This window comes from Cebidichthys violaceus, unplaced genomic scaffold (genome assembly GCF_023349555.1).
Source record: "Cebidichthys violaceus isolate CVI_PGR_0920_01 unplaced genomic scaffold, fCebVio1.0.p SCAF_16, whole genome shotgun sequence".
In the NCBI taxonomy this organism is placed as follows: domain Eukaryota; kingdom Metazoa; phylum Chordata; class Actinopteri; order Perciformes; family Stichaeidae; genus Cebidichthys; species Cebidichthys violaceus.
The window spans coordinates 9,277,519-9,289,654 of record NW_027176329.1 but is presented as its reverse complement, the minus strand read 5'-3'; the positions used below and the strand labels follow the sequence as shown (position 1 = coordinate 9,289,654).

Genomic DNA, 12,136 nt, shown 5'->3' with positions numbered 1-12,136 from the left:
TCTGACTAATGTGTCTAACCGTCGTCTGGTTCAATGGTTAGTGTGTGTGTGTGTGTGTGTGTGTGTGTGTGTGTGTGTGTGTGTGTGTGTGTGTGTGTGTGTGTGTGTGTTTGATCTCAAACAAAACGAGATCCACACGTATTTAGGCGGTGACACTTTTATGCTTTCTTCAGTGCTCTTAAACCGCTCTTAAATTCTGTCCTCTTGAATGTCTTTCTCATCAATAATCTGATCTCCAGCTATGGAGATGGATTCAGTGTGTGGATTGGTTTGTTTGCCTGTAAATATACACTCTTGTCCAGTATTTTAAGAGAATGCTTTTAACCAGAAGAGAACAGTATATTTTGAAACAGATTGTTCTTGTTTAAAGGCTTGAGGAATGTCTCACAGATCAAAACGTTGCCTTAAAAAAAGAAATACACTATTTATGTGTAGCCTAACAGTGTGCAGACCTCGTTTGTGCTCTGCTGTTTAGTACTTTTTGTCCTGCACCGGAGTATCTCTGCCTGGATGTGCGCACACTTGGCTATCGGGCCATGACCAGAGTTATTTGTTTCTCTCCTGCTTCGATAGTTGTGAATATGCTTTTGGACTTATTTGTGTTATTATATATTGCACCGCACTGAATGTTACGATTGAGTTGGAGGCTTCCAGCATATTCATTGTTATAGCATCTTTGTGGCACTAAATCCAAAAAGAGGAGCGTAGCCCTGTAGCTGTATACTAGACTTTAAAAGGTATATATTTAATGTGTACGTTGTGGCATTTATTCATTTTAAAAGAGACGTATATTATGCCCAGTAGCAAAAGAGAAGACATTGACCCGTCGCCAAGATGAGTCTCTCACTTTTTTCGTTTTTAAGGTGAGGTTGAGAGCTCACAGGCTCACTGCTGCTGGCTTTCCTAGAGATCCACTTCAAACAAAGCAAGCCAGCAGCTTCCGTCTGATTGAAGCAATTTTCAGCCAGGGAAAAGTATTGCTGCTACTATGACATTTTAGCCTTTTTAGTGTCTGCTCCACATGGTATTCTATCCGATCGGTGAGAAGAAAACAACAGCACACAAAGTAGAGGACAGTGGGCCGATGGAGGAGGAACCACGTTCTCTGGAGATGTTGGTTTAATTTTCGGGCTGCCTGTCCTCAGCACCTTATTTAAGTGTCATCTGGTTTTGTCATATTGTCAGTCTTTGCTCTCTTGAGGAACTCTGTGACCTACACTCCTGTCAAATGCTGGCTGACATCCACTTCTGGACAAAATAGTCTCAAGAGTTTTCAGCCTACAGACTGTTTACATGGCCAAACTAACAATGAAGGACAATAGTCACACATTTTAGATCTGCAGATCAACTATGTGATATTTCTCCTGTATTATAATATTAGAATGCATCTCAGGAATCATATTTCATCATTATTAAAGAAATGTTTTTCATTTGCTTCTTCATCAGCTATAAGAATAGTCCTTTTGGTCTTTTGTACGCATTCTGATCCAGTCTGCTCATGGATCATTGTGCAGATGTCCGTTGAAATGAGTGAATTAAATTCTTTGAGTTGTGCTCAAATGACACAGTCGAACAATAGATATATGCAATGGATAAGGGGAAACTGAATTTCATCAGTCTGGTTATCAGTTTTTAGTCGGCCTTTGTTCTGTCTTTGAATATCTCTAGATGGTGCCGCAGCAGCAGAGTCTGATGAGTCGGTGGTGGACCGCAGCTACGTGAAGAAGAAGCTGGAGCATGGACTGACACGGATCTGGCAGGTTGGAACAAATAGTGCTCTCTCTCTCTCTCTCTCTCTCTCTCTCTCTCTCTCTCTCTCTCTCTCTCTCTCTCTCTCTCTCTCTCTCTCTCTCTCTCTCTCTCTCTCTCTCTCTAGTCATGACTCTTCTTCCCTCTTCCTGTCTACTACCTGGCTACTTCCTGCTTCCTTACAGTGCAGTCGCTTTGCTGCTTGCTCTTGCCTCTGCTTACATTTTCTTGCTTTTCTTCTTGTTTTTCTTCAAAACATTTTTCAAATTGCCAGATATATCACATATATCACTCTTCAACGTTTGAGTGGAGACAAATCCAGAAAGTCATCGAGTTATATGGGTTGTTAGCTAATGCTAAGTAGCAGCTAAGTTAAAGCTAAGTAGCATCAAGATGCCTCCCTTCTCCACAGACGACTACCACAAACTCCTGCAGAAGATTGCAGTCTTGGAAATAAAAATCCACCGACTAGAAGTAAACGTGGAGGTAAATGGACTGTGTGGGAATGATACCACTTTACTATGGACTCAAAACATTGGACAAATGCAAGCGAAGACACAGCTAATTAGCACCACCAGGCCTACCAAGAAACAGGAGGAGAGAGCAGATAATGTATCTTCAAATGGTAGTCCTCCCTGGAACTCTCTCGGTGCAAAGCCGAAGAGAAAATCATACCCTCATGATGTGGGAGGACGACTAACAGGCAGAACCCAGCGCCCTGAGATTTGTGACGCGAATGGCTGGCCTGCGCTAGCACACAGGCAGAACTCCTCCTCAACCCCTGCACTCAGACGGACAAAGCCAAGGACAGCTGAGAAAAGTAAAACCAGCAAAAAACCACCACAACAACCAAGCCTACAACTTCAAAACAGATTTGCTCCATTGTCGCAGGATCCTAAATCTCCATCTGATGACCTGGATAAGCAGCTATCTTCTCAAAGCAGGGTAAGAACTGAGAGTAAATGTGAGAGTAAAAGGCCACAGGGAAAGCTAATGACTGGGCCGGAGACTCTGATTGTTGGTGACTATGCTGTAAAAGATGTCAGATCGATGTGCAGCAAGAATACCAAAATACTCTGCTTTCCGAAAGATACGGTCTCTAACATGAGAGACAAAATCCTGGACATCGTGGCTGACCATCCCACGGTGAAAAACATCATCGTGCATACAGGAAGCTGTGACATTGTGAAACAACAGTCTGAAGTTCTGAAGCGAGACTTTATTGATCTGTTAAACACAGTCAGCTCTGTCGAGGCTGAGGTGTTTATCAGTGGCCCTCTTCCACCAGTCAGAGGAGGAGATGAAGGATTCAGCAGGCTGTTTGCACTGAACAAATGGCTGTCAACTGCATGTACTGGCCATTCAGTACATTTTATCAACAATTTCTACCTTTTTTGGGAGCGCAGGCATCTTTTTAAGGCACATGGAGTTTGCCTGAACAAGTCAGGGGTAAAACTGTTTACCTCTAACCTATTTTTCTTCCTGTGTCACCCGTCTGTTCCCACTGCCAAGGACAAGAGACAAGAGGAATCTAAACAAGAGATAACCACACAGCATCGCCGTAGAGACCTTACAGGAAGGATGCCCCCGCCTAACGAGAGCCAAGAGGAGGAGTCTCCAACCTCATCATCAGGGACCGCCTCTGACCTTTCACTTTCCCCACCCTTCAGAGAGGAGAAGTCTTTACCCCCCCCCCCAGCACCTACTTCCACCCCCCAGACTCCATCCAGGTCTCTTTCCTCTCTCACACTCTCCCCATCCTCCCCCCACCTGGAGTTCACTGACCACATGAAAGAGCTGGTCATTGCTGGAACCAAACACACTCCTCGCCCCACTCCTCGACATACAGTTCCAGCCCCACCCCCGCAACTGACTCTAAGTCCAGTTTTGACACAATTGGTGAAGGTAAAGCGTTGTGCCCCTCTCCCACCTAAAGGCAATAATTGATATCTTCTGGGTCCAGGCTACAAGGCTAATGACACCAATGATTCTCTCCAGGAAAAGTTGGGGCCCTGTATGCAGCTAGCCTTCTCAATTCCTGTCCTGATAGTTTATAGAAAAAGAAAGGTGAGGCTGCGAGGAAACAATAGTAAACCTTCAAACTTAACACTCATTCCTTGTCAGCCCGTCCAAATAAATTGGGCAAATAAAGCTGTAACCACATTAAACTTAGCTTTATTAAATGTCAGGTCTTTATCAGGAAAAACATTTTTAATCAATGATTTTATTGTTTTTAACTGAAACATGGTTAAACCAAGATAACAGTGCAGCTGTTCTTATTGAATCAACACCTTACAACTTCAGTTTCATGAGTGAAACAAGAGCGCATAAGAAAGGAGGTGGAGTTGCTATTTTATTTAATGATTCTCTTCAATGCAAGCAGATGTCCTTTGGTCATTTTAACTCTTTTGAATATGTGGCTCTAAATTCCACTCGAGCTTCATTCCTAAACATTTACAGACCACCTAAATACTGTGCAACCTTCTTTGATGAGTTTATTGAACTGCTGTCTATAATCTGTATTGATTTTGAATGTGTTGTTATTGTTGGCGATTTTAATATCCATGTTGATAATCCCCAGGACAGAGGGTCTATAGAACTATGTGGTGTCCTTGAAAACTATGATCTGACTCAGCATGTGACAGGACCCACCCACAACAGAGGGCACACTCTGGACCTAATCATCACCAAGGGTGTAAACATTTCCAAGGTTGCTGTGACTGATGTTGCACTCTCTGATCATTTCTGTGTTTTCTTTGAGAGTGCAATCTCCTTGCACACAAATGTCCAAACCGAGTTTGTGACAAAGCGTTACATCTCCGAAAACACCAGTGAACTATTTATTCAGAATTACTTCTCCACACCAGCCCTCTCTTGCATCTCAGTCAATGAGCTTGTAGATACCTTCAATTCTAAAGTTAAACATGTTATTGATGCCATTGCACCCACTAAAGTGAAGGTTGTTTCGGGTAAGCAAAGATCTCCTTGGAGAAATGCTACGCTGGTCCGAATAGAGAAAACAGAGTGTCGGAAAGCTGAACTCATTTTTTACTGACAAAATTCTGAAAATTAGACAAGCATATGCCTCCACACCAACCACAGGATATGTGTTGTCCCCATCTCTGAATAACATTCATTCAAATATCATGACACAATTTCATTCAATCGACCTTAGAAGCCTAGAAGACATTATTCAACATCTGAAGTCATCCTCATGCTGCTTGGATATTCTACCAACACACTTTTTCAAAAATATTTCAAACTGCATGACCACTGATCTTTTACAGATTGTGAACACATCCCTTCTCTCAGGTGTCTTCCCACAAGCCCTAAAAACTGCAGTTATTAAACCACTCCTAAAGAAGGCTAATTTAGACTCCGCAACAATGAAAAATTATAGGCCAATATCAAACCTCCCAATTTTAAGTAAAAGAATTTAAAAAGTGGTTTTTCAACAACTTAACAACTTCTTGGCTGTAAATAACAGTTTTGATGTCATCTAGTCAGGCTTTCGACAGCACCACAGTACTGAGACTGCTCTTGTTAAGGTTTTCAACGACATCCACTTAAACACAGACAATGGCAGAATTTCAATCTTAGTATTACTAGATCTCAGTGCTGCATTCGACACGGTCAACCATGATATACTACTAGAATGACTAAAAATCTGGGTGGGACTCTCTGGCACAGCACTTAACTGGTTTGAATCCTACTTGAAGGACCGAGAATACTTTGTGTCTGTAGCTAATTACACATCAGAGCTGATGAAAATGACATGTGGTGTTCCCCAAGGTTCAATACTAGGGCCTCTTCTGTTCAACATCTACATGCTTCCATTAGCTCAGATTATGGAAAACAACAAAGTGTGTTATCATAATTATGCAGACGACACAAATCTACATAACTATATCACCAGGGGACTATAATCCCATACAAGGGCTGGCTAAATGCATTGAACAAATCAACAACTGGATGTGCCAGAATTTTCTTCAATTAAACAAAGATAAAGCGGAAGTAATTGTTTTTGGTACCAACGACGAACGATTGAAAGTTAGCGCTTAGCTTCAATCACTGATGTTAAAAACCACAAACCAAGCCAGAAACCCAGGTGTAGTTATGGATTCAGATCTCAACCTGAACAGCCACATCAAGACAATCACAAAATCAGCCTACTATCACATTACGGTCATTTAGCAGACGCTTTTACCCAAAGCGACTTACAATTCAGTATCTATCTACACACCGTAGACGCAGCTAAGTGTCTTGCTCAAGGACACATTGACATGAGCAGGAGCCGGGGATTGAACCGCCAACCTTCTGATTGAAAGGCAGCCCTGCTCTCCACTTATCCACAGTCACCCCATCACCTGAAGAACATATCAAGGATTAGAGGACTTATGTCTCAACAGGATGTGGAAAAACTTGTCCATGCATTTATCTTAAGTAGACTGGTCTACTTTCTGTTCCCAGAGTCAGAACTAAACATGAAGATGCAGCATTCAGTTTTTCTGCTCCACATATCTGGAACAAAGTCCCAGAAAGCTGCAGGTCTGCTGAGACCCTCAGCTCCTTTAAATTAAGACTGAAGACTTTTCTGTTTGCTGCTGCCTTTGATTGAACCACATTCAAGAACATTCATCAATTTCTGCATTTTACTACTGTATTTTATTTCTTAAACTGCACTGCAACTATTATTCTGTTTTTAGCTGTTTAGTGTTTTGATGACTGTTTTTAATGTTTCAATGAATGTTCTTAATTGTTTTTAAACTTCTTTTCTTTTGCATTATGTTTTGATGCTTTTAATGGTTTTATGTGAAGCACTTTGGATTGCCTTGTTGTTGAAATGTGCTATACAAATAAACTTGCCTTGCCTTGCCTTCCTCGTGTTTTTCTCAAAATAGTCGTTCCACAAGCTGCCATGTCTCTTCCCACAAGTCCGCTCCTAGCTTTGCTTTTCATTTATTTATTTTCTCAGATTTTCTGTTCAAATCACACATGTGCCTCTCATTTCTGTCCTCAGGACGTCCAGTTGAAAGTGAAGGCCTACATCCTGGGGACTGACATGTCTAACTTCAAGTACGACGATTTCATAGTGGTGCTTGATGTCATCAGCAGGTACGCCGCAAGACCAGAGCAGCCAGCTCTCCCTCGTTTCTCTAATTGGTCTTCATCATCTTGCTGTTGCTGTCCCTCTCTCTGTCTTGCCTTTTTTTCAGGTTGATATATTTTCACATGCAGTCTCTTTTTTTTCTTCCCTCAGTCACTTGCTCACTAACTGAATGAGATTATGCGAACACACACAAACACACAAACACAAAATCCTTTGTCCAATAAGAAAATTATCATTGACTTTGTTGAAATTATAATGGCAGTAAGTCCAAACCCATTAAAACACCACACTTTGATTACATTAACTCTGGTTATGATAATGTGATACTCCAGTGTGTTTTGCACTTTTATGGACAACAAAGAGGAAACGTACACACCTTTCAGTGTGGGAGTGAAGCCTGTACTGGAACAAGACTCGACTGGAACAAGTTTGTGGGTGGAGGGAAGAAACATGTTTGTAAGCAGAATCCAGGATATTATTGTTAATGTTTTCAAGTCAACCTGAAATCATGTGTATTTATCATATTGAATTGTTCTGTTAATTTGAGGACCTGTGACCCAAACCAAAACCCTGAAAATGGAAATTTCCATTTAGTGTTTGTTGATCTAATGGAGCCACTGTTTGCGTCACTGTTGGTATCTGTGTACACACTGTAGATGAGTTATTCTATTCAGCTACCGTAACATGCCAAAATAGATTATTTTAGATGGCTTACTTTAGATTCAGACACTTTAGTCATTTTTCTTCAATACCACTGCTAACAAAACAGTGTCTGTCCCTTGACTGGCAGGTTACAGTTACCAGAGCAAGTCTGTTTACATCGTGTCTGTGTGCCCCCGCTGACTCAGCTGTCAGACGCACACACACACACACACACACACACACACACACACACGTCTTCCTCCAGAGGCTTTCAGGCTGAAGAAAATCACTTTTACACTTTCGACTGCAAAAAAAACCACACAGATTTTAAGGATTGTTTATGCAGAAGCACATATTCTAAAGATACAGAGTGAAATGTATATATTTTCTGCAATAAACCCTTAAAATGTATACTTTATTGATTTACTCCTATAGATGAAATCATGACTTTTATCACGGTAGCCCCTAACTTGTGGTGGTTGCATCATTGTAGGCATGTGCACCACAAATACAGTAAATATCAATAGGAAGCCATCAAAGAGTCGACTACTACTACTCTCGTCACACTGGTTAATCTCACTACATGCTCCATCAGATAACTGCACCAGTGAGAAATCCCCCAGTCTTATCTCTTTGCCCTTCATTTGTGTCGTTATGTATTTCCTCATCCTCCTTCTTCTCTTTCAGGTTGATGCAGGTGGGTGAGGAGTTCTGCGGCAGCAAGTCAGAGGTCCTGCAGGAGTCTATCAAGCGCCAGAGTGTCAACTACTTTAAAAACTATCACAGGTAAGCTGTCTTTGTTGCATCTGGATCATCACCTGGATTGTGTAGAAATTGGACATACCTTCTAATATTTGACTGAGCCGATAGGATTGTGTTAATTAGACGTAGAGCGCATGGTGGATCTGACGTGCAGTCCCCCGACATATATTTGAAAGAAAGCCGTTGAGACGATGGTAGACAGCAGGTCGCCTGACAGAAACTTTTACACACAATCACAACCGTGCTCTATTCCCAGCGCAACCCCTCTTCGGAGTAGATGTGTAATTACACGGTAACACTCACTGAGCTGGCAGCACATTTACCTCTTGATTATGTAACCCCCTGCCAACCACATGAATATGTATGCTTTCAAGCAGACAGCGACACATCATCAGATGTGATTTGCATTGATCAGTGTTGTGATTAGCCATCAAGATACACTGGAAAGATTCTTGAATATCAGAATGCAAAAAAAAAAAAAAAGCTTCACTCCTTTGACACAAATTGTCAACGGAGTGAGACACAGAGGCATGATGGGATGCAGATCGTTAGAGGTGACAATTCCAGGGAGAGAGAAGAAGATGAGGAGGCGAACACCAGACAGCATTGTGATGGCATATTATCAATGCCTCTAATGTGTCCACCGGCACACACACTCATCTGCACTGGTGGCCAGCAGGCTTCCAGCATGCATCATCTTTACATTAGGTTTGATTCATTTTCCAGCCGGGTGTCATTCCCAAAGAGATTACCCATCAGTGAACTTTGACTGGCTGATGCCTGTATTCATCTGCCAGCGGCCTGCAGTAACACACTCCGTCATCGGGGTGGATGTATTGTTGGCCTACGGGTGCAGGAGGACAGAATGACATTGTCAGGATTCAGACATGATAAATATCTAAGGTCATTTCTGCTTGTATTCTCCCCAACTAATTGTCTCTGATTGATTGAAATGTTTTCAAAGCTTTAAGGTCCTTTAATTCTCATTGCATTGCATTAGACTAGAGGAATATAACTGCGGGATAAGATACCAGCATGTGCCAAAATGGACTGACTTAAAATGCAATTGATATCCCTTCTTTATTTCCGTGCCACAAGGCTTCCTTGTCTCACGCCACAGTTCCTTATTCTGTCACTTCTCACACTTCAAACACCTTTAAGTAACACGGGCCACTGCAGTGTTTGAAGCAAACACTGCTCTGACATTTCACACAGCAAGACCTGGTATTGACCTACCATCAGGGTGGCTGTCTTGAGCTCTGACGACAGTTAACATGGAAACATGACACACAACACACACACACACACACACACACACACACACACACACACACACCTTCCTTTTCACTGTGTATCAGTGACCTTTGCAGGCTTTTTGATGTCAGCACAGTTAATCTGGACTCTCAGAATGTTCTGAACTCACTGCTGGTCAGCGATGGACACGTTGAATTCTTCTTTTCCACTTCTTCATCTTCTTCTTCTTCTTCGTGTCTTACTCTATTCGCGTAACTTTTTCTCTTTCTCTCATCCCCTCAGGGCACGACTGGAAGAGCTGAGGATGTTTCTGGAAAATGAGACGTGGGAACTTTGCCCAGTGAAGTCCAACTTCAACATCGCCCAGCTCCATGTGAGTAAGAATCCCATCACTGAGGAGAGAAAGGGGAGCACGGTAGCATTCATTTATCCTACGCTGTCTCTCATCACACGCACCGCTGTGAAATTTGCATAATGATATGAAACACAGGGGATCCTGCTCAATGATGTCAGTGTGTATGTGTGTGTCAGCCTCCCATAGGAGGAGTAAAGTGCACTGCACGTTATATAACACAGATGAAGATAAAATGGCTGTAGTCCCCGTTTGTGTTGGAACATTTTATTTCCCACACTTGTGAGCATCAGTTATAAAATAAACCCTTGAATATCAGAGCTCAATGTTGATCAAGTATCGATATCCAGTATCTCAAGAGCTTATTGTATAACCAACTCACAGAAAAGATCCTTGTGCTTACAACATGTTCAGCTCACTTCACAGAAGAAGAAAACAGAAATGACAAATGAATAGAAAGAGATGTCCGAAAGATAAATGGAGTTAATTCAAATACATTTTTTTCAATTTCATGCATCTTTGTTTTCCCCCTCATGTCTGTCTTGCTTGGGCACGTTTTGTAACAAACACATGCTAAAGAATCCGTATAATAATAATAATAATAATAATAATAATAATAATAATACCAATGCCTTGAGAATATTGTGTGCGTATACACACAATATACACATGTTAGGCTAACAGGCAATGCCCATTAACCCTTTAATCTCTGTTGGGCACCAACATTGTGTAGTACTTTAACAGACTTTGTATGATAATATGATTGATACAGGGCAAGTTCTGAAATGCTCAAGTGTTAAAAGATGAGAGTTCATCTACACTACCAAACATGAAATCCATTTCTTGTTTGTCTCTGTCCCATCTTCTCCAATCCAGGAGTTTAAGTTCATGGGCCAGTGTCGCTCTCCGTCCGTTTCCCCGAGCAAACAGGCCGCGTCATCGACCAGCCCGGCTCAGGACGAGCTTTCTCTGTTCCAGCAGTACCTTCAGGAGGGAAACCCCTTCGAGATGCCTGCTGAAAACAAAGAGGAGGAGACAGAGGATGTGCTGGCATCGAACGGGGTGAGTGGAAACCGCAAGACGCATACTTTGAATTGGGGCCTGCTTAATGGTTTGTAATTAGTTGTATTAGTGTGAAAAGCATGTCGCCCAGTCAGTCAAAAGGCTGCAAAAGCATTCATAGTTATACATGAAACACTGTTTATTGCTGTCCAGTAGTCGCATTAACAATGCTACCTGTTGAGGGGCATCACCATACATGTTAATGAAGATGCAAGTTGATTAATTGGGACATAATCACTGTGGGTCATTGAGTTGTTTACAGCAGCTATCGAGCTGTCATCACCTTTGTTAATGGTGTAGGGCAGTGATCATCAACTGGCGGCCCGCGGGCCGAATGCGGCCCGCCAAGCCGTTCGATCCGGCCCGCGACTGGATTCCAAAATTGTGAGGATCAAAGAGAAAATATGTAGGCCTATTCCACACTATTAAAGCAACTAAAAACAGCAACAACTGAGTCTCTTATCAGTAATCACCACCATTTATGACTTTATTTAGGCTACACTCCGAAATGAGGACAGACTCGTTACACTGTTTAGTATGTATTGTTTCACACAGTTTTTTTTAAAACATAACTTTTCCTCATGCCCTTACTTAACATTTGGTTTTTATTTCAAAGTCTCAACAACATGCTTGGAACTAGCAGACTCCTCAGGACTAAAAAAGGAGGAAAAACGATCTGGCACAACTTAAAATAGCATGGTAAATAAATAGCCTGGAACCAGAACAAAACAGGTCACAAATAATATTCGCACATCAAATAAAACGTTAAGTGGGCTATAGCGAAATCAAATCACAAGGCTGAAATGGAATACTACTCACACTACTTAATCAATGGCTGAAGTTACATTTGCCCTCTGACACCAACTTTTTCACATCAGGCTTGGCCACTGTCAGACTTATGCGCAAACAGTCCTCCAAAGACTGGATTGACAGTCGGTTCCTCTCGTGCGTTTTAATCGAGTTCATCTTGGAGAACGCAGCCTCACAGGTGTAGGTTGAACCGAACATGGTGAGCACATACATAGCCAGCGTCTTCAATGTGCCATAGACCTCGGGACAAGATACCCAAAGCACCCAAGCAGCCTGCAGGGATGCACACGTTACTCTCTCTTGATCAGTTAAAGTTCGAGTAATAATGCCACTTACACGGGAGTAGGCAGATTTCAATGTGGCGATTTTTCTCTGACGCGCCTCTGACTGCTCAG

The 12,136-nt window shown here is 42.1% G+C and overlaps 1 protein-coding gene across 1 annotated transcript in view; it reads left to right on the top strand.

Moving 5' to 3' along the window:
* The window catches only part of vps50 (VPS50 EARP/GARPII complex subunit), a 96,898-nt gene that overhangs the window by 46,377 nt on the left and 38,385 nt on the right, over positions 1-12,136 (top strand). The window contains exons 14-18 of the mRNA XM_068711073.1: positions 1,669-1,760; positions 6,770-6,864; positions 8,189-8,287; positions 9,800-9,890; positions 10,746-10,931. Of these exons, the coding sequence (XP_068567174.1) occupies positions 1,669-1,760; positions 6,770-6,864; positions 8,189-8,287; positions 9,800-9,890; positions 10,746-10,931 (563 nt within the window). The remainder of the gene's footprint in view (positions 1-1,668; positions 1,761-6,769; positions 6,865-8,188; positions 8,288-9,799; positions 9,891-10,745; positions 10,932-12,136) is intronic.